This window comes from Phyllobates terribilis, unplaced genomic scaffold (assembly GCF_046119375.1).
Source record: "Phyllobates terribilis strain yellow unplaced genomic scaffold, ASM4611937v1 Scaffold_9__5_contigs__length_417890890, whole genome shotgun sequence".
Classification (NCBI taxonomy): domain Eukaryota; kingdom Metazoa; phylum Chordata; class Amphibia; order Anura; family Dendrobatidae; genus Phyllobates; species Phyllobates terribilis.
In genome coordinates, this window is record NW_027362769.1 from 387,112,709 (window position 1) to 387,134,229 (window position 21,521).

At 51.2% G+C, this 21,521-nt stretch overlaps 1 protein-coding gene across 1 annotated transcript in view; it reads right to left on the reverse strand.

The window, feature by feature from the left end:
• Nucleotides 1–19,356: 19,356 nt before the first annotated feature.
• LOC141162486 (uncharacterized) overlaps nucleotides 19,357–21,521 on the reverse strand; it is an 89,919-nt gene continuing 87,754 nt past the window's right edge. The window contains exon 18 of the mRNA XM_073648652.1: nucleotides 19,357–20,196. Coding sequence (XP_073504753.1) covers nucleotides 20,153–20,196 — 44 coding nt within the window. The 3' untranslated portion in view covers nucleotides 19,357–20,152. The remainder of the gene's footprint in view (nucleotides 20,197–21,521) is intronic.

Sequence of the window (21,521 nt, forward strand, 5' to 3'; positions counted from 1 at the left end):
GCTTCGAACACTTCCGCCAGGTGTTTCAGGTGGTCCTCATACGTCTTGGAATATACGATGACATCGTCCAGGTACAACAAGACCGTCTCGAAGTTTCTGTGGCCCAGACAGCACTCCATTAATCGTTGGAAGGTTCCTGGTGCGTTGCAGAGTCCGAACGGCATGCAGGTAAACTCGCTAAGTCCCATCGGGGTGGTGAATGCGGTCTTCTCCCGGTCCGCCTCTGCTACAGGAACCTGCCAGTACCCACTAGTGAGATCCAAGGTAGAGAAGAAGTTAGCAGATCTTAAAGCAGCCAAAGACTCCTCTATCCTTGGTAAGGGGTACGCATCCTTGTGTGTGATACGGTTGATTTTCCGGTAATCTACACACATCCTCATGGTGTTGTCTTTCTTTTTGACTAAGACTAGTGGAGCTGCCCAGGGGCTACAGCTATCCCTGATCACCCCAGCCTCCTTCATGTCTCTAAGCATCCCCTTGGCGTGTTGGTAGTGTGCAGGGGGTACGGGTCGATACCTCTCTTTTATGGGAGGATGGTCTCCCGTGGGGATGTGGTGTTCTACCCCCTTGACTCGCCCGAAGTCTAACGGGTGTTTACTAAACACTCTCTCGTACTCTTGAACCACCCGATAGACTCCCTGTTTCTGGTGTGAGGGAGTGGAGTCAGTACCCAAATGTAGTTGCTGACACCAGTCCTCCATTGTTTTCTGAGAGCCGTTACCTTCCTCCGGGGAAGATGGAGGCAAGGGTTCTACGGACTGTATGGAATCTTGATTGATGGTATACAATTTGGCTAGCGTGGCATACCGGGGCAGGTACACTTCCCTCTTCCCGATATTTATTATGCGAACGGGCACCCTCCCATGGCGTACATTGACCACCCCCCGTGCTGTCAAAATGGTGGGCCTACTGTCTGAGTAAACTGGTTCTACCATTGCCTGGTAATCTCTACTTCTCAGACCAATAGCTGCCCGGCACCAAATCATCATTTCACTTTTCGGGGGCATGGCAATAGGGAAAGGGTCACACATTCGCACGCTACCAATCTCACCACCGGAGAGTTCTAGCTGTTGCCGTCGCATCAGTGCCCGGATCTCTTTCTGGAGCACTCGCTGCTGGCCGGAGCTGGCGTTCTTGGCAACCTGCTGTAAAAGGAAAATCACCTCTGCAAGACAATTTTCAATTACATTAGTTCCTAGAGTTATCTTTGGGTGACTCTCGTGTTTGTCAATGTCTACAATGATCAGTACCTGTGCTGCCAGTTCGACTCTACCGATTTTAATGGTCACCTCTTTAAATCCAATCTGTGGCACGGGCTGACCATTGCTGGCGATGATACTCAAGTCGTCGTCAGGGTAGCGGGTGATATCCGAGTCATTCCAGTACTGCTTGAAGAGCACGTACGGGATGGTGGTGACCTGTGACCCGGTGTCCAGTAGGGCACTCATAGGAATGCCATCCAGTACCACGGGTAAGACTGGACGTCCTCCCACATATTTGTCGCGCCAGTTCGATGGGCCTGGTGATCTTTTTCCTGGGGGTTGGCCCTCTACCCCAGGTTGTGCCAGTTTAAAGGACAGTACCTTGCCATATGTCCGGGTTGATTGCAGATGGGTCGTCCGTCCTCGTTGTATCGGTCGCTGGGTCTTCCTCTGGCCGGTGGGGTCCTCCTTGGTCGACGCCACGGGATGTCCTCCGGTCCGGATGCCAGCTGGATCTTCCCTGGAGTGGAAACCTGTAAAGACTGCACAGTTCGGGTTAGCGCAGCAACGCTTTTAGCTAGCTCTTGGACCTGATGGTGCAGGTCTGGAGCCGGGTCATTGTTCAAAGCCTGCGCATCAGCTCCCACAGGCCCTGCTGACAAGGGCGCCGCCTCCTGGTGGTAAGTGGTAGTGGGGCGTCTGTGGGTCACAACGCCACCTGGTGCCGGTTCTCGAAGCACCCGGATGGCTCTGTCCTTGAACTGTGCAAATCCCAGATGAGGGTCCTGTAAGGCCATTGCCCGCAACTAGGTTCGGTGGGCATTGCAATATAAACCCTCTATAAATTGTTCAGTCAACAGCCTGTCCTCGTCTCCCACGCCGTCAGGGTCGGTCTGCTTAATGGCTCTCAGGGCCTCTTGTAGGTTCAGGGCATAGTCCCTTATACTCTCATGTGCCCGCTGTTTGCACCCGTAGAATCTAAGCTTGATCTCGGCTGAGGTGCGGGTATCAAAGGTGTCCCTCAGCCGGGTTAGTATCCCTGCGACAGTCCTCCCCCCAGGTGGCCAGGACTTTACCTCCCTTTGGGCTGCTCCGGTTAATTGGGCCACCAGGATGCTCACTTTTTGCTCCTCTGTGAGGGGGTACACCTGGAAGAGGCTATCCAGCTTTTCTCTAAAGTCATGCAGGGTATGTGACTCCCCTGAGTACTGGGGTAGCCAGGCTGCCCCCGGGATATAGGGCATGGTGAAAGGCATGACCGCAACAGCGGTGGCGCTGGCGGGGATTGAAGCGGTGAAGCTCTCCTCCGTATCCGACATCCTTCTCCCCCCTAGTGGACCGTGGCCTACCTTGCGATGATCCTCTTCCGTAGGCCGCGGCTCCGCAGTGGATCGTCAGGGTTGAGGACCTTCCGTCGCGCTCCTGTGACGTCGGCGTCTGCTGGGCTCCTTCCAGGACCTTACGCAACGTCCGGACGTGAGGCGGGGCTTCAGTTCTCGCGCGCTTTCGGAGTCCACGCCCCTCTTCTTCCCGCGCGGCGTCCTCAAGATGGCGTCCAATGGCGGGAAAACTCCACGTATGGCGGGAAGAAGGCCGAAGATGGCGCCGGATGGCGGGAAAACTCCACCGATGGCGGGAAGGAAGCGGAAGATGGCGCCGGATGGCGGGAATCTTCACCACAGGTAAGTTTGAACAGTCTTTTTCAGGCACGCAGTACCCGGTGGTTGCGGGCACGAAATCCTGCCGACTACGCCAAAAGTTGACGCGCCCCTGGGCCTGTGTCGCGCTGCGTTGCGCATGCGGGAGCTTACCCGGAGCCGGATCTCTTGAGGGTTGTAGTCTCGTGGCGGTGATCCGGTCCGTGCCCAGGGAGTCAGACTAAGTGGCGCTGTATTAGCGGTAGATGTTGGACGACTACGCCACCCGTTGAGTACAGCTAAGGAGCTGCTGCTGCAGGGCAGACCGCTGAGGCCGGTGGTAGGATTGTGCAACGTGATAGTATAACCCCCAACGGGAGGGGTATGGCCTCAGGGCAGCCGACGTGGATGATGGGGGTAGCAGGAACCACTCAGAGACGGTACGGTGTAGTTCAGGGTCTTTACTGGTGACAACGATAGACCCTCCCGGAGTACTGGCTAGCGATTGGGGCCTGGTCAGTCCTTGAGCAGATGGGATCTCCCCTGGCCAGGTGGAGTTGTAGGCCTCCCAAACTAACGATACTCTTCTGGCTACCTTGCTAGAAGCGGGTATAAGTAGCCCACGTCCCTGAGTGTACCGTGTGGTGCTCACCCGTATGGCCGGTGACTCGGGGCCTTCTAGTAGCTTCCGCTCCACGACGGCGGTGCTGGTCCCACGCGTGTGACCGTGCCTTTGGGTTTCTGGGCCAGAGGACCTGCAATCCCCTGCCGGTCGGTTTCTGCTGCTGGATAGGAGTTAGTCCCCACAGCCTCGGACTCCGGGTCCGGTGATAACTTCTCAGTCAGGGCGAGCTCTGCAGCTGCCAGCCCCTGACTCCTTGTAGCACTGCTCCCACAGAGCTCCTGATGTTCTTTCCTATATCTGCTTCTCTTCTCTGTCTCTACTTCTTCTCTACTCACTAACCCTGCCTCAGCCCTAGGTTTATATAGGGGAAGTTCTTCCCCTCCCAGGACTGGGCAGGAGGTGTGGCATGCATAGGATCCCTGACCAAGAGACCTCCCACCTGCTCTCAGACGTAATATCTCTATCACTGTGGCAACCAGACCCCTGGGGTGTCACACCTGCGACATGTGTACTGACATCAGCCGCCACCCTCTGATAGGTCGGTGATCATTTCAGCATGACCGTGCCAGAGCTGAAGGAAGAGGACGCTGTGCGGAGCCGGGAGCGCAGGCAGGTAAGAAAATTCTTTTAATTTTTTCCTTCTTCTGTGGATGCTGCATGATGCGGGCCCAGGACAAAGGGAATATGGGGCCCAGGAGTCGGACAATGCGCATATGGGGGCCCAGGACAAGGAGCATATGGGGGCCCAGGACAAGGGGCATAATGGAGGCCCAGGACAAGGGGCATAGAGGGCCCCAGACAAGGGGAATATGGGGCTCAGGAGAACGGGCATATGGAGCCCAGGAGTCAGACAAGGGGCATATGGGGCTCTGGAATCGGACAAGGGGCAAATGGTGCCCATGAGCTGGCAAGGGGCATATGGAGGCCCAGGACAAGGGACATATGGGGGCCCAGTAAAAGGGACATATGGGGGCCCAGTAAAAGGGGCATATGGGGGCCCTGTAAAAGTGGCATATGGGGGCCCAGTAAAAGGGGCACATAGGGGCCCAGAACAAGGGACATAGGGGGCCCAGGAGAAGGGACATAGTGGGCCCAGGACATAGGGCCAGGACAAGGGACATAGGAGCCCAAGATAAAGAAACATGGGATCGCTGGATGGAGGACATAGGGGTTCAAAATAGGGCAACATAGGGTCCCAATATGGGGGGACATTATTAATTAAAGGGGCCAGGTTGAGGGGCTTTATTACTGTATGGAGGCCAAAATAAGGGACATACATTCGTTTATGGTGGCAAGTGGGGGACATAATTACTGTAGAGGCCAATTAGGGGACATTAATACTGCTGTAATATAATTTACTTTATAGAATACTGTTTTACATGAGGAACAAAAGGGACATCCTGTTACTGTGCAGGGCTGCGCTATGTCGCTTTTTTCTTCATCTGGTGTAATTATTAAGTTGGGGAATGTGCTCTAGATAACTGTGTGTTATTTTCTGTAGAGACGAGTCCCGGCTGGAAGAAGTGAGCTCCTGTGTATAATTTCACTGGTGATCCCCGTTTTACTTGTTCACTGACACTATATACAGAGCTCCTGTGTATAATGTCACTGGTGAATCACTGTATTACCTGTACACTGACACTATATACAGAACTCCTGTGTATAATGTCACCGGTGATCACTGTATTACCTGTACACTATATACAGAGCTCCTGTGTATAATGTCACTGGTGAATCACTGTATTATTTGTACACTGACACTATATACAGAGCTCCTGTGTATAATGTCACCAGTGATCACTATATTACCTGTACACTATATACTATATACAGAGCTCCTGTGTATAATGTCACTGCTGAACACTGTATTACCTTTACACTGACACTATATACAGAGCTTCTGTGTATAATGTCACTGGTGATCCCTGTATTACCTGTACACTATACACTATATACAGAGTTCCTGTGTATAATGTCACTGGTGATCACTGTATTACCTGTACACTATACACTATATACAGAGCTCCTGTGTATAATGTCACTGGTGATCCCTGTATTACCTGTACACTGACACTATATACAGAGCCTCTGTGTATAATGTCACTGGTGATCACTGTATTACCTGTACACTGACACTATATACAGAGCTCCTGTGTATAATGTCACTGGTGATCACTGTATTACCTGTACACTGACACTATATACAGAGCTCCTGTTTGTAATGTCACTGGTGATCACTGTATTACCTGTACACTATACACTATATACAGAGCTCCTGTGTATAATGTCACTGCTGATCCCTGTATTACCTGTACACTGACACTATATACAGAGCTCCTGTGTATAATGTCACTGGTGATCACTGTATTACCTGTACACTGACACTATATACAGAGCTCCTGTGTATAATGTCACCGGTGATCACTGTATTACCTGTACACTGACACTATATACAGAGCTCTTGTGTATAATGTCACTGGTGATCACTGTATTACCTGTACACTATATACTATATACAGAGCTCCTGTGTATAATGTCACTGGTGATCACTGTATTACCTGTACACTGACACTATATACAGAGCTCCTGTGTATAATGTCACTGGTGATCCCTGTATTACCTGTACACTGACACTATATACAGAGCTCCTGTGTATAATGTCACTGGTGATCACTGTATTACCTGTACACTATACACTATATACAGAGCCCCTGTGTATAATGTCACTGGTGGTCACTGTATTACCTGTACACTATACACTATATACAGAGCTCCTGTGTATAATGTCACTGGTGATCCCTGTATTACCTGTACACTGACACTATATACAGAGCTCTTGTGTATAATGTCACTGGTGATCACTGTATTACCTGTATACTGACACTATATACAGAGCTCCTGTGTATAATGTCACTGGTGATCACTGTATTACCTGTACACTGACACTATATACAGAGCACCTGTGTATAATGTCACTGGTGATCACTGTATTACCTGTATACTGACACTATATACAAAGCTCCTGTGTATAATGTCACTGGTGATCACTGTATTACCTGTACACTGACACTATATACAGAGCTCCTGTGTATAATTTCACTGGTGATCACTGTATTACCTTTACACTTTTTTGCAGAGCTCCTGTGTATAATTTCACTGGTAATCACTGTATTACCTTTACACTATATACAGAGCTCCTGTGTATAATATCAGTGGTGATCCCTGCATTACCTGTACACTATATACAGAGCTCCTGTGTATAATGTCACTGGTGATCACTGTATTACCTTTACACTATATACAGACCTCCTGTGTATAATGTCACTGGTGATCACTGTATTACCTGTACACTGACACTATATACAGAGCTCCTGTGTATAATGTCACTGTGATCACTGTATTACATTTACACTTTATACAGAGCTCCTGTGTATAATGTCACTGGTGATCACTGTATAACCTGTACACTATATACAGAGCTCCTGTGCATAATGTCACTGGTGATCACTGTATTACCTGTACAGTGACACTATATACAGAACTCCTGTGTATAATGTCACTGGTGATCACTAAATTACCTGTACACTGACACTATATACAAAACTCTTGTGTATAATGACACTGGTGAATCACTGTATTACCTGTACATTTACACTATACACTGTATACTATATACAGAGCTCCTGTGTATAATGTAACCGGTGGTAATTATTACTATTTATTATTATTATAGCGCCATTTATTCCATGGTGCTTTACATGTGAAAAAGGGGGTATACATAGCAAAAACATTTGCATAATCTTAACAAAATGAACTCAGCAACTGGTACAGGAGGAGAGAGGACCCTGCCCGCGAGTGCTCACAATCTACAAGGGATGGGTGAGGATACAGTAGGTGAGGGCAGAGCTGGTCGTGCGGCAGTATGGTGGAGCGGTGGTTACTGCAGGTTGTAGGCTTGTCGGAAGAGGTGGGTCTTCAGGTTTCTTTTGAAGGTTTCCACGGTAGGCGAGAGTCTGGTATGTTGGGGTAGAGAGTTCCAGAGTAGGGGGGATGCACGGGAGAAATCTTGTATGCGATTGTGGGAAGAGGAGATAAGAGGGGAGTAGAGCAGGAGATCTTGTGAGGATCGGAGGTTGCGTGCAGGTAAGTACTGGGAGACTAGGTCACAGATGTATGGAGGAGACAGGTTGTGGATGGCTTTGTATGCCAAGGTTAGGGTTTTGAACTGGATTCTCTGGGCAATGGGGAGCCAGTGAAGGGATTGACAGAGGGGGGAGGCTGGGGAATAGCGGGGGGACAGGTGTATTAGTCGAGCAGCAGAGTTTAGGATAGATTTGAGGGGTGCGATAGTGTTGGAAGGGAGGCCACAAAGCAGGAGGCTGCAGTAGTTGAGGCGGTAATAACAGTGTTGTTCGTATTGTTTTTTTTATTAATGATCAGTATTGTAATATTCGGTCACTATGTGGTCGTAATATGTGGTCCGGTCATGGTGTGGCAGTATTTATCCCTGTATGTGGCATTATCCAGTCACTGTGTGATCTGGTCATAGTGTGACGGTATTTTTCCCTTTTATGTAGATTTATTTGGTCGCTATATGCTGGTAATATGTGGCCTGGTCACTGTGTGGTGGTATTTTTCCCTTGTACAGTATGTGGTATCATTCAGCCACTATGTGGATGTAATATGTGAACTGGGCATAGTATGACAGTATTTCTCTCTTGTATGTGGTATTATTGGTCTTGGTATAGTGGATTGTGTTGTGTATGGCTGCCATTTGTTCTCTCTGATATTAATTAGAAAATTCTCTATTTCCATTATTGATTAAATACTTGGAACAAGATGCACTTACAGGGGTTCTCCGGTGAAAACAAGTAATCACCTCTCCACAGGATAAGTGATGTTATTGATTGGTGGGGATCTAACTGCTGGGACCCGTGCGATCGGCAGAATGTGGAGCTTTAACCCCATTAGACTGGAGCTCATGTGCGACTTGACCACTGATCCATTCATTCCCTCAGTGGCTGCAAGGCTGCGCTTGTTTTTTTCAGGAAGCCCCAAAGAGGGCGGTCAGACGTCCCACCTGCCGCTGCATTTTAACATGGGGATAAAAGTGTCCTGTCAGGGATAAAAGTTCCCCATTCTTCCTTTCGGTGCAGTTTCCAATGGTTGGACCCAAACAATCAAGAAGTTATCATCTTTCCTTTGGAGCCCATGGATCAGTGTGTTTGAACTAAAGAAGCCATTTAATGCAAATTGCGGTAACTGTACATCCCAGTTATAGTGTGTGCACAGTAGATGTGCCGGAGCCGCCTGTGATTTACAGTTGATGCTCCACTATAACAGGGATAATGGCTAAAGGGTTTTTGCATATTGATGTAGGTGGGCCCCTAGAGTCGATTCCTCCTGTGGGCCCCAGACACCCCAGTCTGACTCTGGGTGCAATAATCAGGCCTTGGGTATTGTGTATTGTCCAAAATGTATCAACACCCTTCACTCGTGAATGGGATATCTTATCTTATCAATTCATCTCTAGACTCAATAAGAGAACATGAGAAATCTATTCATTTCCTCTCATCAGAAAGGTTTGTTACGGATCCGGGTGGTGGAACCTCTGTGCTGCGGTGCAAGGAGGGACCAGAGGGGCGTAACTAGGTATCAACTCGGACTGACCAAGGTCGCATGGCGGCTCAATCGACTCCGTGAACCAGGGAAGGACCGAGCAGAGGGACCAGGTGCTACTCTGGGCCAGTCCTTGTATGAGAGCAGGTGACTCCCACGGGTCAGAAGGCAGGAACTGACCGGTACAGCAGATGAGCACGGCAGGCAGGCTGACAGTTTGTTGGAACCCAACATGGACAATATCTATCGTACGTGTAATGTGAATGACTGAACTCACAATTTGATCCACAAACTCTGTAGAGCACTAGAACTTCATCAAAGGACTACATCAAAGAGATAGACCATGTGGAGTCATAAAACCCTGTGAGGCGGGAAGACATTGTGTGTCCTGTGGTGTGGTGCCTTTTGTTCTAGTGATAGAGTAAACAGAGCACCTACATGGGAGATGGACATGACACGCCCCTGGGCCTGCTGTGTCGCGCAGCGTCTCGCGCACGGGGGCTTACCCGGAACCGGATCAGATGAGGGTTGTAGTCTCCGAGTGGCGGGGACCCGGTCCGTGCCCAGGGAGTCAAACTCAGTGTGTGGCAGTCTTGATAGGTGTTATTTGAGTGTCGACTACGCCACCCGTTGATTTGCAGCTATGGAGCTGCCGCTGCAGGGCAGACCGCTGAGGCCGGTGTAGAATTGTGCAGCGTGATAGTATAACCCCCAACGGGAGGGGTATGGCCTCAGGGCAGCCGACGTGGAAGATGGGGGTAGCAGGAACCACTCAGAGACGGTGCGGTGTAATTCAGGGTCTTTACTGGTAACAACGATAGACCCTCCCGGAGTACTTGCTAGCGAACGGGGCCTGGTCAGTCCTTGAGCAGATGGGATCTCCCCTGGCCAGGCGGAGTTGTAGGCCTCCCAAACTGACTGTACTCTTCTGGCTACCTTGCTAGAAGCGGATATAAGTAGCCCACGTCCCTGAGTGTGCCGTGTGGTGCTCACCCGTATGGCCGGTGACTCGGGGCCTTCTAATGGCTTCCGCTCCACGATGGCGGTGCTGGTCCCACGCGTGTGACCTTGCCTTCGGGTTTCTGGGCCTGAGGGCCTGAAATCCCCTGCCGGTCGGCTTCTGCTGCTGGGTAAGAGTTAGTCCCCACAGCCTCGGACGCCGGGTCCGGTAAGAAAGCTTCTCAGTCAGGGCGAGCTCTGCAGCTGCCAGCCCCTGACTCTTTGTAGTATTGCTCCCACTGAGCTTCTGCTGTTTCTTCCTATGACTGTTTCTCATCTCTACTGTCCTTGACTCCTAACCCTGCCTCAGCCCCGGGTTTATATAGGGGAAGTTCTTCCCCTCCCAAGACTGGGCAGGAGGTGTGGCATGCACAGGATCCCTGACCAAAGGACCTCCCACCTGCTCTCAGACATAACATTACATTACTGTGGGAAACCAGACCCCTGGGGTGCCACATTCCCCCCTAGTGAAATTTAGTACTCCGGGACTAAACATATTTTAGAAAAACATAACAAGATATAACAACAATAATAGTACAATAAGAAGAAACACATAAAGGTGGTCACGGCATGTCCGTAACCGGGTGTAGTCTTTGAAGAAAAGCAAGGTGTCCATTTCACCAAAACAGGGAGACGTAACCAGGTAGGGGTTTGTCCTGCCCCGAGTCCTTAACAGTCTTTAGTCCGTCCTGGGTTACGCTCCAACTATGTACAAAGGATTCCCGGTAAATCCACCAAGGACTCCTACAAATAACTAGAAACACAAAATTATACACAACAAACAATACACAGGTAAACATAAATAAAACAATTTATACACTTCAAATCCTCCAACGTGCGGGTAACTGGCCTCTAGTGGCCCTAGTGGACCTACGGAGCTGACTGTCTAGCCCTGAACTACAGGGTGTAGGAGCTGTCAAGGGTAAACTGGGCAGCTGTCTACCGGCTCTTTGGCTCACTAGGGATATGGCAGGCTCACTGCAAGCAGAGGGTTGATCCTCCTGGTCTGCGGGTGTGGGGTCTTCTGCCTCCTGGACCGGCTGTTCTTCCAGCTCTACCTGTTGCTCCGTAGGTGCTTGGGATGCTGGTTGGAGGAAGGTGAGTACGGGTACCACAACTGCACCATTGACTTGAGTCCAAGACCGAGGGAAGTCCCCGAGCACAGTACTAACCATATCTTCCCTTTCCTCTACGGGTCGATGGTCTTCTTGTTCCTCTTCAGGGTTCCTCAGTTGTTCGGGACACTTCTTCAGGTGGTCCCGGGATACAATGGCTGTAGTTTCCCCTCCGTCTTTACTGATGGTACAAACCTTCGGGTTCTCGTGGCTTGAGGGCAGTACGGTGTACGGGTCCTTCTCCCACTGGTCGTCCAACTTGTGGAGCCGTCTCTTCCTCTTCAAGACCTGCTCTCCGGGTACCAGGGGAACAGCGGGAGCATACTGGTTGTAAGTTTTCTCTTGTCTTTCCCTAGCCTGACAGAGACTTCGCTCCACGCTCTCCTGTACTTTCCGGTACTGCTGCTGCCTCTCTGTGTCCCAGTCTGCTTCTGGTGAAGTGTCCTCGGGTGTCAGGACTCCCATTTCCAGGTCAACAGGTAACTTACCAGGTCTTGCCCTCATTAGGTAAGCCGGGGTACAGTTGGTGGAACCTACCGGGATGTGGTTGTATAGGTCCACCAGATCGGGCAGCTTCTCAGGCCACAGACTGCGTTCTTCCAGGGGCAACGTTTTCAGAAGATCCATTACCACCTGGTTCATTTTCTCACAAAGTCCATTAGTTTGCGGATGATAGGGTGTCGTCCTTATCTTCCGGCAGCCATACAGAGTGCAGAATTCCTGGAAGACCTCCGCTTCAAAGGCAGGTCCCTGGTCTGTCAACACTTGGTCCGGGTACCCGTGTGGACGGCAGAAATGCTGCTGGAAGGCTCTCGCTGCTGTTCGAGCTGTTAAGTCCTTGACGGGGACGACAACCAAGAACCGGGAGTAGTGATCCACGATGGTTAGTGCGTAGACGTAGCCACTTCTGCTTGGGGTCAGTTTTACATGATCCAAGGCTACCAGTTCCAACGGCTGCCGGGTGACGATGGACTGCAGGGGAGTCTTCTGGCTGGCACGGTCCTTCCTTCTTAGGTTGCACGGGCCACAGTCTCTGCACCACTTCTCAATGGTTCCCCTCATGCCTACCCAGTGGAATCGCTCGCGCAGCAGGAACTCCAGCTTCTTCCACCCGAAGTGTCCAGCTCCGTCGTGGTATGCCTCCATCACCATGGCTGCGTCTCTTCGTGGCACCACTACTTGCCAGAGTAGTTCATGCGTCCGGGAGTTAACCATTCTGCGGCACAACTTCCCCTTGTAAAGGAACAGTCGACTCCTCTCTGCCCATAGTTGTTTGGCTTCCTCCGGAGCGTCTGGTTCAAGGCAAGCCTCCGGGCGAGTCAGCATCTCCTTCACCAGTCGGACGGCAGGGTCGCTGTCTTGCGTTTCCGCCCAGTTGTAGTGAGGTAAGGGGTTCAACGTAGCAGCCTGCTTACTCCTTACCCGGTGGGAGTACTGGATAGTCCCATGACGGTGGAACGCAGGGAGTTCAACTTCTTCCAGTCCCTCCGGATCTTCTCCTTCGTCCGGCAGGTTGGGCATCCTGGACAGGGCGTCCGCGTTGGTATTGGAGCGTCCGGCCCGGTATTTGATTGTGAACTCGTAGTTGGACAGACGGGCCATCCACCTCTGCTCCAGGGCACCGAGTCTTGCCGTGTCCAGGTGTGTCAACGGGTTGTTATCCGTGTACACGGTGAACCGGGAAGAAGCGAGGTAATGCTTAAAGCGCTCGGTGACTGCCCATACTACGGCCAGGAACTCTAGCTTAAATGAGCTGTAATTCTCGGGGTTCCTTTCGGTGGGTCGCAGCTTTCGGCTGGCGTAGGCGATTACTCGTTCCTTCCCCTGCTGGATCTGGGACAGTACGGCTCCTAGCCCGATGTTACTGGCGTCGGTGTAGAGGATAAAGGGCTGGCTATAATCCGGGTACGCCAGGATTTCGTCCCCCGTGAGGGCCATCTTCAGCTGGCGGAAGGACTCTTCTTCCAGCTCCTCCCATTTGAAGGGCGGCTTCTGGTTCTTGGCCTTCCGGGACTGGCCTATCAGGAGGTCCTGCATAGGTGCTGCCTTTTTGGTGAAACCGGGAATAAACCTTCGGTAGTAGCCTACCAACCCGAGGAACTGCCGCACTTCTTTTACGCTGGAGGGGCTTGGCCATTCCTTAATTGCGGTGATCTTATCAGGGTCGGGAGCCACTCAGTCAGCGCTCACCACGTGTCCCAGGTACTGCACCTTTGGTTTCAGGAGGTGACACTTGGAGGGTTTCACCTTTAGGCCGTAACTCGCCAGAGCTTCGAACACTTCCGCCAGGTGTTTCAGGTGGTCCTCATACGTCTTGGAATATACGATGACATCATCCAGGTACAACAGGACCGTCTCGAAGTTTCTGTGGCCCAGACAACACTCCATTAGTCGTTGGAAGGTTCCTGGTGCGTTGCAGAGTCCGAACGGCATGCAGGTGAACTCGCTAAGTCCCATCGGGGTGGTGAATGCGGTCTTCTCCCGGTCCGCCTCTGCTACAGGAACCTGCCAGTACCCGCTAGTGAGATCCAAGGTAGAGAAGAAGTTAGCAGATCTTAAAGCAGCCAATGACTCCTCTATCCTTGGTAAGGGGTACGCATCCTTGTGTGTGATACGGTTGATTTTCCGGTAATCTACACACATCCTCATGGTGTTGTCTTTTTTTCTGACTAAGACTAGTGGAGCTGCCCAGGGGCTACAGCTATCCCTGATCACCCCAGCCTCCTTCATGTCTCTAAGCATCCCCTTGGCGTGTTGGTAGTGTGCAGGGGGTACGGGTCGATACCTCTCTTTTATGGGAGGATGGTCTCCCGTGGGAATGTGGTGTTCTACCCCCTTGACTCGCCCGAAGTCTAACGGGTGTTTACTAAACACTCTCTCGTACTCTTGAACCACCCGATAGACTCCCTGTTTCTGATGTGAGGGAGTGGAGTCAGTACCCAAATGTAGTTGCTGACACCAGTCCTCCATTGTTTTCTTAGAGCCGTTACCTTCCTCCGGGTGAGATGGAGGCAAGGGTTCCACAGATTGTATAGCATTTTGGTTAATGGTATATAATTTGGCTAGCGTGGCATACCGGGGCAGGTACACTTCCCTCTTCCCGATATTGATTATGCGAACGGGCACCCTCCCATGGCGTACATTAACCACCCCCCGTGCTGTCAAGATGGTGGGCCTACTGTCTGAGTAAACTGGTTCTACCATTTCCTGGTAATCTCTACCTCTCAGACCAATAGCTGCCCGGCACCAAATCATCATTTCACTTTTTGGGGGCATGGCAATAGGAAAAGGGTCACACATTCTTACGCTACCAATCTCACCGCCGGAGAGTTCCACCTGTTGCCGTCGCATCAGTGCCCGGATCTCTTTCTGGAGCACCCGCTGCTCGCCGGAGCTGGCGTTCTTGGCAACCTGCTGTAAAAGGAAAATCACCTCTGCAAGACAATTTTCAATTACATTAGTTCCTAGAGTTATTTTTGGGTGACTCTCATGTTTGTCAATATCTACAATGATCAGTCCCTGTGCTGCCAGTTCGACTCTACCGATTTTGATGGTCACCTCTTTAAATCCGATCTGTGGCACGGGCTGGCCATTGCTGGCGATGATACTCAAGTCGTCGTCAGGGTAGCGGGTAATATCCGAGTCATTCCAGTACTGCTTAAAGAGCACGTACGGGATGGTGGTGACCTGTGACCCGGTGTCCAGTAGGGCACTCATGGGAATGCCATCCAGTACCACAGGCAAGACTGGACGTCCTCCCACATATCTGTCGCGCCAGTTCGATGGGCCTGGTGATCTTTTTCCTGGGGGTTGGCCCTCTACCCCAGGTTGTGCCCGTTTAAAGAACAGTACCTTGCCATATGTCCGGGTTGATTGCAGCGGCGGCAGATGGGTCGTCCGTCTTCGCTGTATCGGTCACTGGGTCTTCCTCTGGCCGGTGGGGTCCTCCTTGGTCGACGCCACGGGATGTCCTCCGGTCCGGATGCCAGCTGGATCTTCCCTGGGGTGGAAACCTGTAAAGACTGCACAGTTCGGGTTAGCGCAGCAACGCTCTTAGCTAGCTCTTGGACCTGATGGTGTAGGTCTGGAGCCGGGTCATTGTCCAAAGCCTGCGCATCAGCTCCCACAGGCCCTGCCGACAAGGGCGCCGCCTCCTGGTGGTAAGTGATAGCTGGGCGCCTGTGGGTCACAACGCCACCCGGTGCCGGTTCTCGGAGCACCCGGATGGCTCTGTCCTTGAACTGTGCAAAGCCCAGATGGGGATCCTGTAAGGCCATCGCCCGCAACTGGGTTCGGTGGGCATTACAATATAGTCCCTCTATAAATTGTTCGGTCAACAGCCTGTCCTCGTTTCCCACTCCATCAGGGTCGGTCTGCTTAATGGCCCTCAGGGCCTCTTGTAGGTTTAGTGCATAGTCCCTTATACTCTCATGCGCTCGCTGCTTGCACCCGTAGAATCTAAGCTTAATCTCGGCTGAGGTGCGGGTATCAAAGGTATCCTTCAGCCGGGTTAGTATCCCTGCGACAGTCTTCCTCCCAGGTGGCCAGGATTTTACTTCCCTTTTGGCTGCCCCGGTTAGTTGGGCCACCAGGATGCTCACTTTTTGCTCTTCTGTGAGGGGGTACACCTGGAAGAGGCTATCCAGCTTTTCTCTAAAGTCATGCAGGGTATGTGACTCCCCTGAGTACTGGGGTAGCCAAGCTGCTCCCGGGATATAGGGCATGGTGAAGGGCATAACTGCAGCAGCGGTGGCGCTGGCGGGGGTTGAGGCAATGAAGCTCTCCTCCGCATCCGACATCTTCCTCCCCCCTAGTGGACCGTGGCCTACCTTGCGATGATCCTGTTCCGTAGGCCGCGGCTCCGCAGTAGATCGTCAGGGTTGAGGACCTTCCGTCGCGCTCCGGTGACGTCGGCGTCTGCTGGGCTCCTTCCAGGACCTTACGCAACGTCCGGACGTGAGGCGGGGCTTCAGTTCTCGCGCGCTTTCGGAGTCCACGCCCCTCTTCTTCCCGCGCGGCGTCCTCAAGATGGCGTCCAACGGCGGGAAAACTCCACGGATGGCGGGAAGAAGGCTGAAGATGGCGCCGGATGGCGGGAATCTTCACAGATGGCGGGAAGAAGGCTGAAAATGGCGCCGGATGGCGGGAATCTTCACCGATGGCGGGAAAACTTCACGGATGGTAAGTTTTAAAAGTCTCTTTTTCAGGCACGCAGTACCCGGTGGTTGCGGGCACGAAATCCTGCCGACTACGCCAAAGTTGACACGCCCCTGGGCCTGCTGTGTCGCGCAGCGTCTCGCGCACGGGGGCTTACCCGGAACCGGATCAGATGAGGGTTGTAGTCTCCGAGTGGCGGGGACCCGGTCCGTGCCCAGGGAGTCAAACTCAGTGTGTGGCAGTCTTGATAGGTGTTATTTGAGTGTCGACTACGCCACCCGTTGATTTGCAGCTATGGAGCTGCCGCTGCAGGGCAGACCGCTGAAGCCGGTGTAGAATTGTGCAGCGTGATAGTATAACCCCCAACGGGAGGGGTATGGCCTCAGGGCAGACGACGTGGAAGATGGGGGTAGCAGGAACCACTCAGAGACGGTGCGGTGTAATTCAGGGTCTTTACTGGTAACAACGATAGACCCTCCCGGAGTACTTGCTAGCGAACGGGGCCTGGTCAGTCCTTGAGCAGATGGGATCTCCCCTGGCCAGGCGGAGTTGTAGGCCTCCCAAACTGACTGTACTCTTCTGGCTACCTTGCTAGAAGCGGATATAAGTAGCCCACGTCCCTGAGTGTGCCGTGTGGTGCTCACCCGTATGGCCGGTGACTCGGGGCCTTCTAATGGCTTCCGCTCCACGATGGCGGTGCTGGTCCCACGCGTGTGACCTTGCCTTCGGGTTTCTGGGCCTGAGGACCTGAAATCCCCTGCCGGTCGGCTTCTGCTGCTGGGTAAGAGTTAGTCCCCACAGCCTCGGACGCCGGGTCCGGTAAGAAAGCTTCTCAGTCAGGGCGAGCTCTGCAGCTGCCAGCCCCTGACTCTTTGTAGTATTGCTCCCACTGAGCTTCTGCTGTTTCTTCCTATGACTGTTTCTCGTCTCTACTCTCCTTGACTCCTAACCCTGCCTCAGCCCCGGGTTTATATAGGGGAAGTTCTTCCCCTCCCAAGACTGGGCAGGAGGTGTGGCATGCACAGGATCCCTGACCAAAGGACCTCCCACCTGCTCTCAGACATAACATTACATTACTTTGGGAAACCAGACCCCTGGGGTGCCACAGACATCTTGTCTGGCCTCTTGAAAGGTACATAACCCCTGTGGTGTTTGGATTACAGACCATTGTTCTTCAAGTTGACCTCTTATCTCCAAGCAAAATGCAGTTGAACCTGTCCTCGGGCCACTTGATACAAAGACCTTTTGGCTATATACCAGACGCCATCAGCAGGAAGATGAAGACCACTGCAATCATGTATGAACTCTGATACTCTTACCCAGTCTATACCTAAGAGCGCCACCTTCAGAAGAGTGTCTGCATCAGCAGCCATGTGCATGTTTCTGGAGAACTTCAAAGACTGTGACCTGATTGGATGGTATCATTATGAGGAGGTGTTACAGGGATGGGCCATGTCTGACTGTGTAACTGATATAAAGGTAGCACATCAAACTAGTTAGGTATTCTTCTTCTTCTTCTCACTTCACATCTTCTACCACCCTCTCCTTTTACCTTTTCCCTTACATTGTTCCCTTGTCCCTTAGTTAGGTTTCCCTTATGTATGTTATTGTAAATATCCAATTTGTAATAAATCCCCTTTTAAAGATCCAGTAGCTCTTGTTAATTAATATTAACTGGCACCCCAAAACTCACCAGATTCTACACGGTTGATCCGGGTAGACTAACTGGCAGACACCACGGGTAACTAGTAGGAGCCTCCAGGTAGGCTGGCTGGTAGGCACGGCAGGTAACTGGTACGTCCTCCGGGTAGGCAGGCAAGCCTGGCCCATAGACAGACTGGCGGGTTTGGACCGTAGGCAGACCGTCGGGCTGGAGAATGTACTTGGCTGGCGGAGACAGGTAGTCAGGCTGGCGGACTGGACTGGTAGTCAGGCTGGCGGGCTGGACTGGTAGTCAGGCTGGCGGACTGGACGTCAGGCTGGCGGACTGGACTGGTAGTCAGGCTGGCGGACTGGACTGGTAGTCAGGCTGGCGGACTGGACTGATAGTCAGGCTGGCAGACTGGACTGATAGTCAGGCTGGCGGACTGGACTGATAGTCAGGCTGGCGGACTGGACTGGTAGTCATACTAGCCGCGGGACCTGAGGGCTGAAGCAGAGTTAGAACACAGAGCTACAACCTTGCACGGGCACCTCCATTTTGGAGGAGGTGCCTTTTCTTCCGCTCTTGACAGAATAGTGAAGGCTGCAGACGATCAGTGGTCGTTGATTGCCTGCAGCAGTCACATGACATTGGGTGTGTCACATAACTGCCTGGCACAGATCATAGAGCTGTATACCGGTGCTGGTTGAGGAGGGAAGTATGTAGTGTTTTGTTATTATTTTCACAGTGCTGCAATTAATTAGTAGTGGATGATTTTTCCATCATTTTAGACTTGTCAGACGACGTCTTGCATATTTCCATCTGTACAGAAAGTTTCTGAAGATAGCGCTAATGACACCATCAAGAGTCATCTATGAATCACATGTTCGTTTTTCAGTATAACTTCAGCTCCCAGAGTCCTGATGAAACTGTTGTTTTCACTACTGCTCTCAGACTGCACGGAATTCAGATCACTTCTTAACTGGACGACTTGCTGATAAAAGCTCTTCTGAATATCAGCTCCGGAAGGATTTATAGCTAGCCTTTCAAAACATGTCATTTCTTACCATCTGAACTGTGGCCGGAGAGATCCTCCATGTTGATAGAAGTGAAATACCTGATTATCCATCTCCATGTTGTTATTCCTTCTGCACTATGAGTTCTGGGACTGTGGAACAGGAACCTTTCAGGTCCCCTAAGAGATGCAAACCGCCACTGTAATCATGTGTTTGCAGCTGTATAATAAAGCTTTGGAAGTTATCATCTTACGCTTGGCCAACAGCCATCTAATGTGCGTGGGTGATTTTTAGTATTTCCCTGCACAGGAGCGATGTGGATCACCCATAAGGAAAAGCTCAACTAGTGTTATGTCTCCTTTATTATAAGAATTGTGGTGTCTGGACGCTTTTAACATGTAACAAATTTTAACAAAATCATTAATCCTCGCGGATTCCCTAAAATCATTACAGGCAAAAGAGTAATACAACAATAACTGGTAACGTTTAGATTGTGAGCCCCAATGGGGACTGTGCCGATAATGTCAGTAAAGCGCTGTGGAATTAATGCCACTATGTAAGTGAGTAACATAAAAAAAATCAACGTCACACAGGTTGGATTATAGCAGTGTAAAGTCCATATACACAAGGCTGAGAGCCACCTTCACCTTTCAGCTTTTTTACACATCATATAAAGTTACAATGTAAGTTACTGACTTTTTCGATGCCAAATTCATCAAAATTGCACACACGTTCCATGAATGTTGCACAACGTAAAAAATGGTGGTGTTTTTTTTTTTTCTTGCTTTTTTCCTAACGTTAACTGTTTTTTTTTTGCAACATTTTAGCACAAAAAGTTGCAAAAATTGTCCAAAAAAAAATAAAATTCAAAACCGTTCCGAGGTGACTGGAGTACATTTGCGAAAATGTTTTTGAAAAGTTGCAAATGATGAATCAGGCAAAAACACCTGGAGACCCTAAACCACAGCAACAAAGTAAAAACATACAGAATGATAAAATAGACTTCAAAAAAGGCGCAAATGGAAAAATGAATTTGATGCAAAGAAGTAAAAACTGGACAAAAAACAGGTACAAATGTAATACTGAATCGAGCCCGGAGTGTTCTGGGACTGAAAACATTGTCTTCTAGCGTTGTAGCGTTCAGTCGCTGGTCTCTTGGGTGCAGTTTCTTAATGATGAGTTTTCTGTGAAGAGTAATATAAACACAGGATAAGTATCATTAGAAAATCTCCATATTAAAGCAGAAGAACTGCCCTGCCTACACTGCACGTATATACAGTACTAGATGGTGGCTCGATTCTAACGCATCGGGTATTCTAGAATATGTATGCGGCCGACCGGGCGCGACTAATCAGTGAAGCAGTGTTTAAATGGGTTGTGCACTACTTTAAATTAACCCCCCAATGTATCCCCCCGGGGCCCCTAATGAATTTTGTAATTACGTCATGTTGTCAATACTGCTTGTGACAACATCGCTGACCACGCGGCAAGTGTGAAGGGAGGCCCGGGGAGCAAGGCCGCCGGTCGGGGTACTTCTGCTGCGAGCAGCCGGGAGATGACCGGCTAGCACCGGTCATCTCTCGGCTGCGTTGCCGCTGATCTCCCGACGGTGGCCTGCGTGTTTCAAATGTGGCGCCAATTTGCAGCCGGGCTGTGCCAGTCGCTGATTGGTCGCGTCCAGCTGGCTGCGACCAATCAGAGAAGCGGTGTTTTAAATTTTGCGCCAATATCGCTGATTGGTCGCGGCCGGGCGTGACCAATCAGCGAAGCGTGTTTCAAATCCGGCACCAATTCGCGGCCAGACTGCGCTCATTGCTGATTGGTGGCGACAGGACAGCGGTGTTTTAAATTTCGTGCCAATATTGCTGATTGGTCACGGCAGGCGGCCGCGACCAATCAGCGAATCGTGTGAGTGAGAACCGGGGAGCGGCGCTGCCTGTGCGGGTACTACCACTGCCAGCAGCCGGGAGATGACCAGCTAGCGCCGGTCATCTCCCGGCTGCATCGCCGCTGACCTCCATGCGGCTTCCGTCGGGAGATCAGCGGCTAGGGCCGCTGCTCTCCCGACAGCAAGTGTGAAGGGAGAATCGGGGAGTGGCGCCGCCTAGGCCGCCGGTCGGGGTACTTCTGCTGCGAGCAGCCGGGAGATGACTGGCTAGCGCCGGTCATCTCCCGGCTGCATCGCCGCTGACCTCCGTGTGGCAGATGAACCGCTAACGGCCGCCATCTTGTTCTGAAATCCCGCGTCGCTTATTGGCCGCGGCCGGACCAATCAGCGACGCGGGATTTCCTGGACGGACAGACAGACGGGATAAGCCGATTATATATAGTAGATTGCTACTACTGCTGGAACAACCACAAATGTATAAGAAACTTAAATGGGTAAATAATGAGCTGCGATGTATGGTAATTAAAGTGCACTGATGGCATGGGTCACGGCGCTTGTGTCTTCAGCAGACTCATCATAACACTTGGATTGGAATTAGATTTTAAATGATTAAAGGAGTTG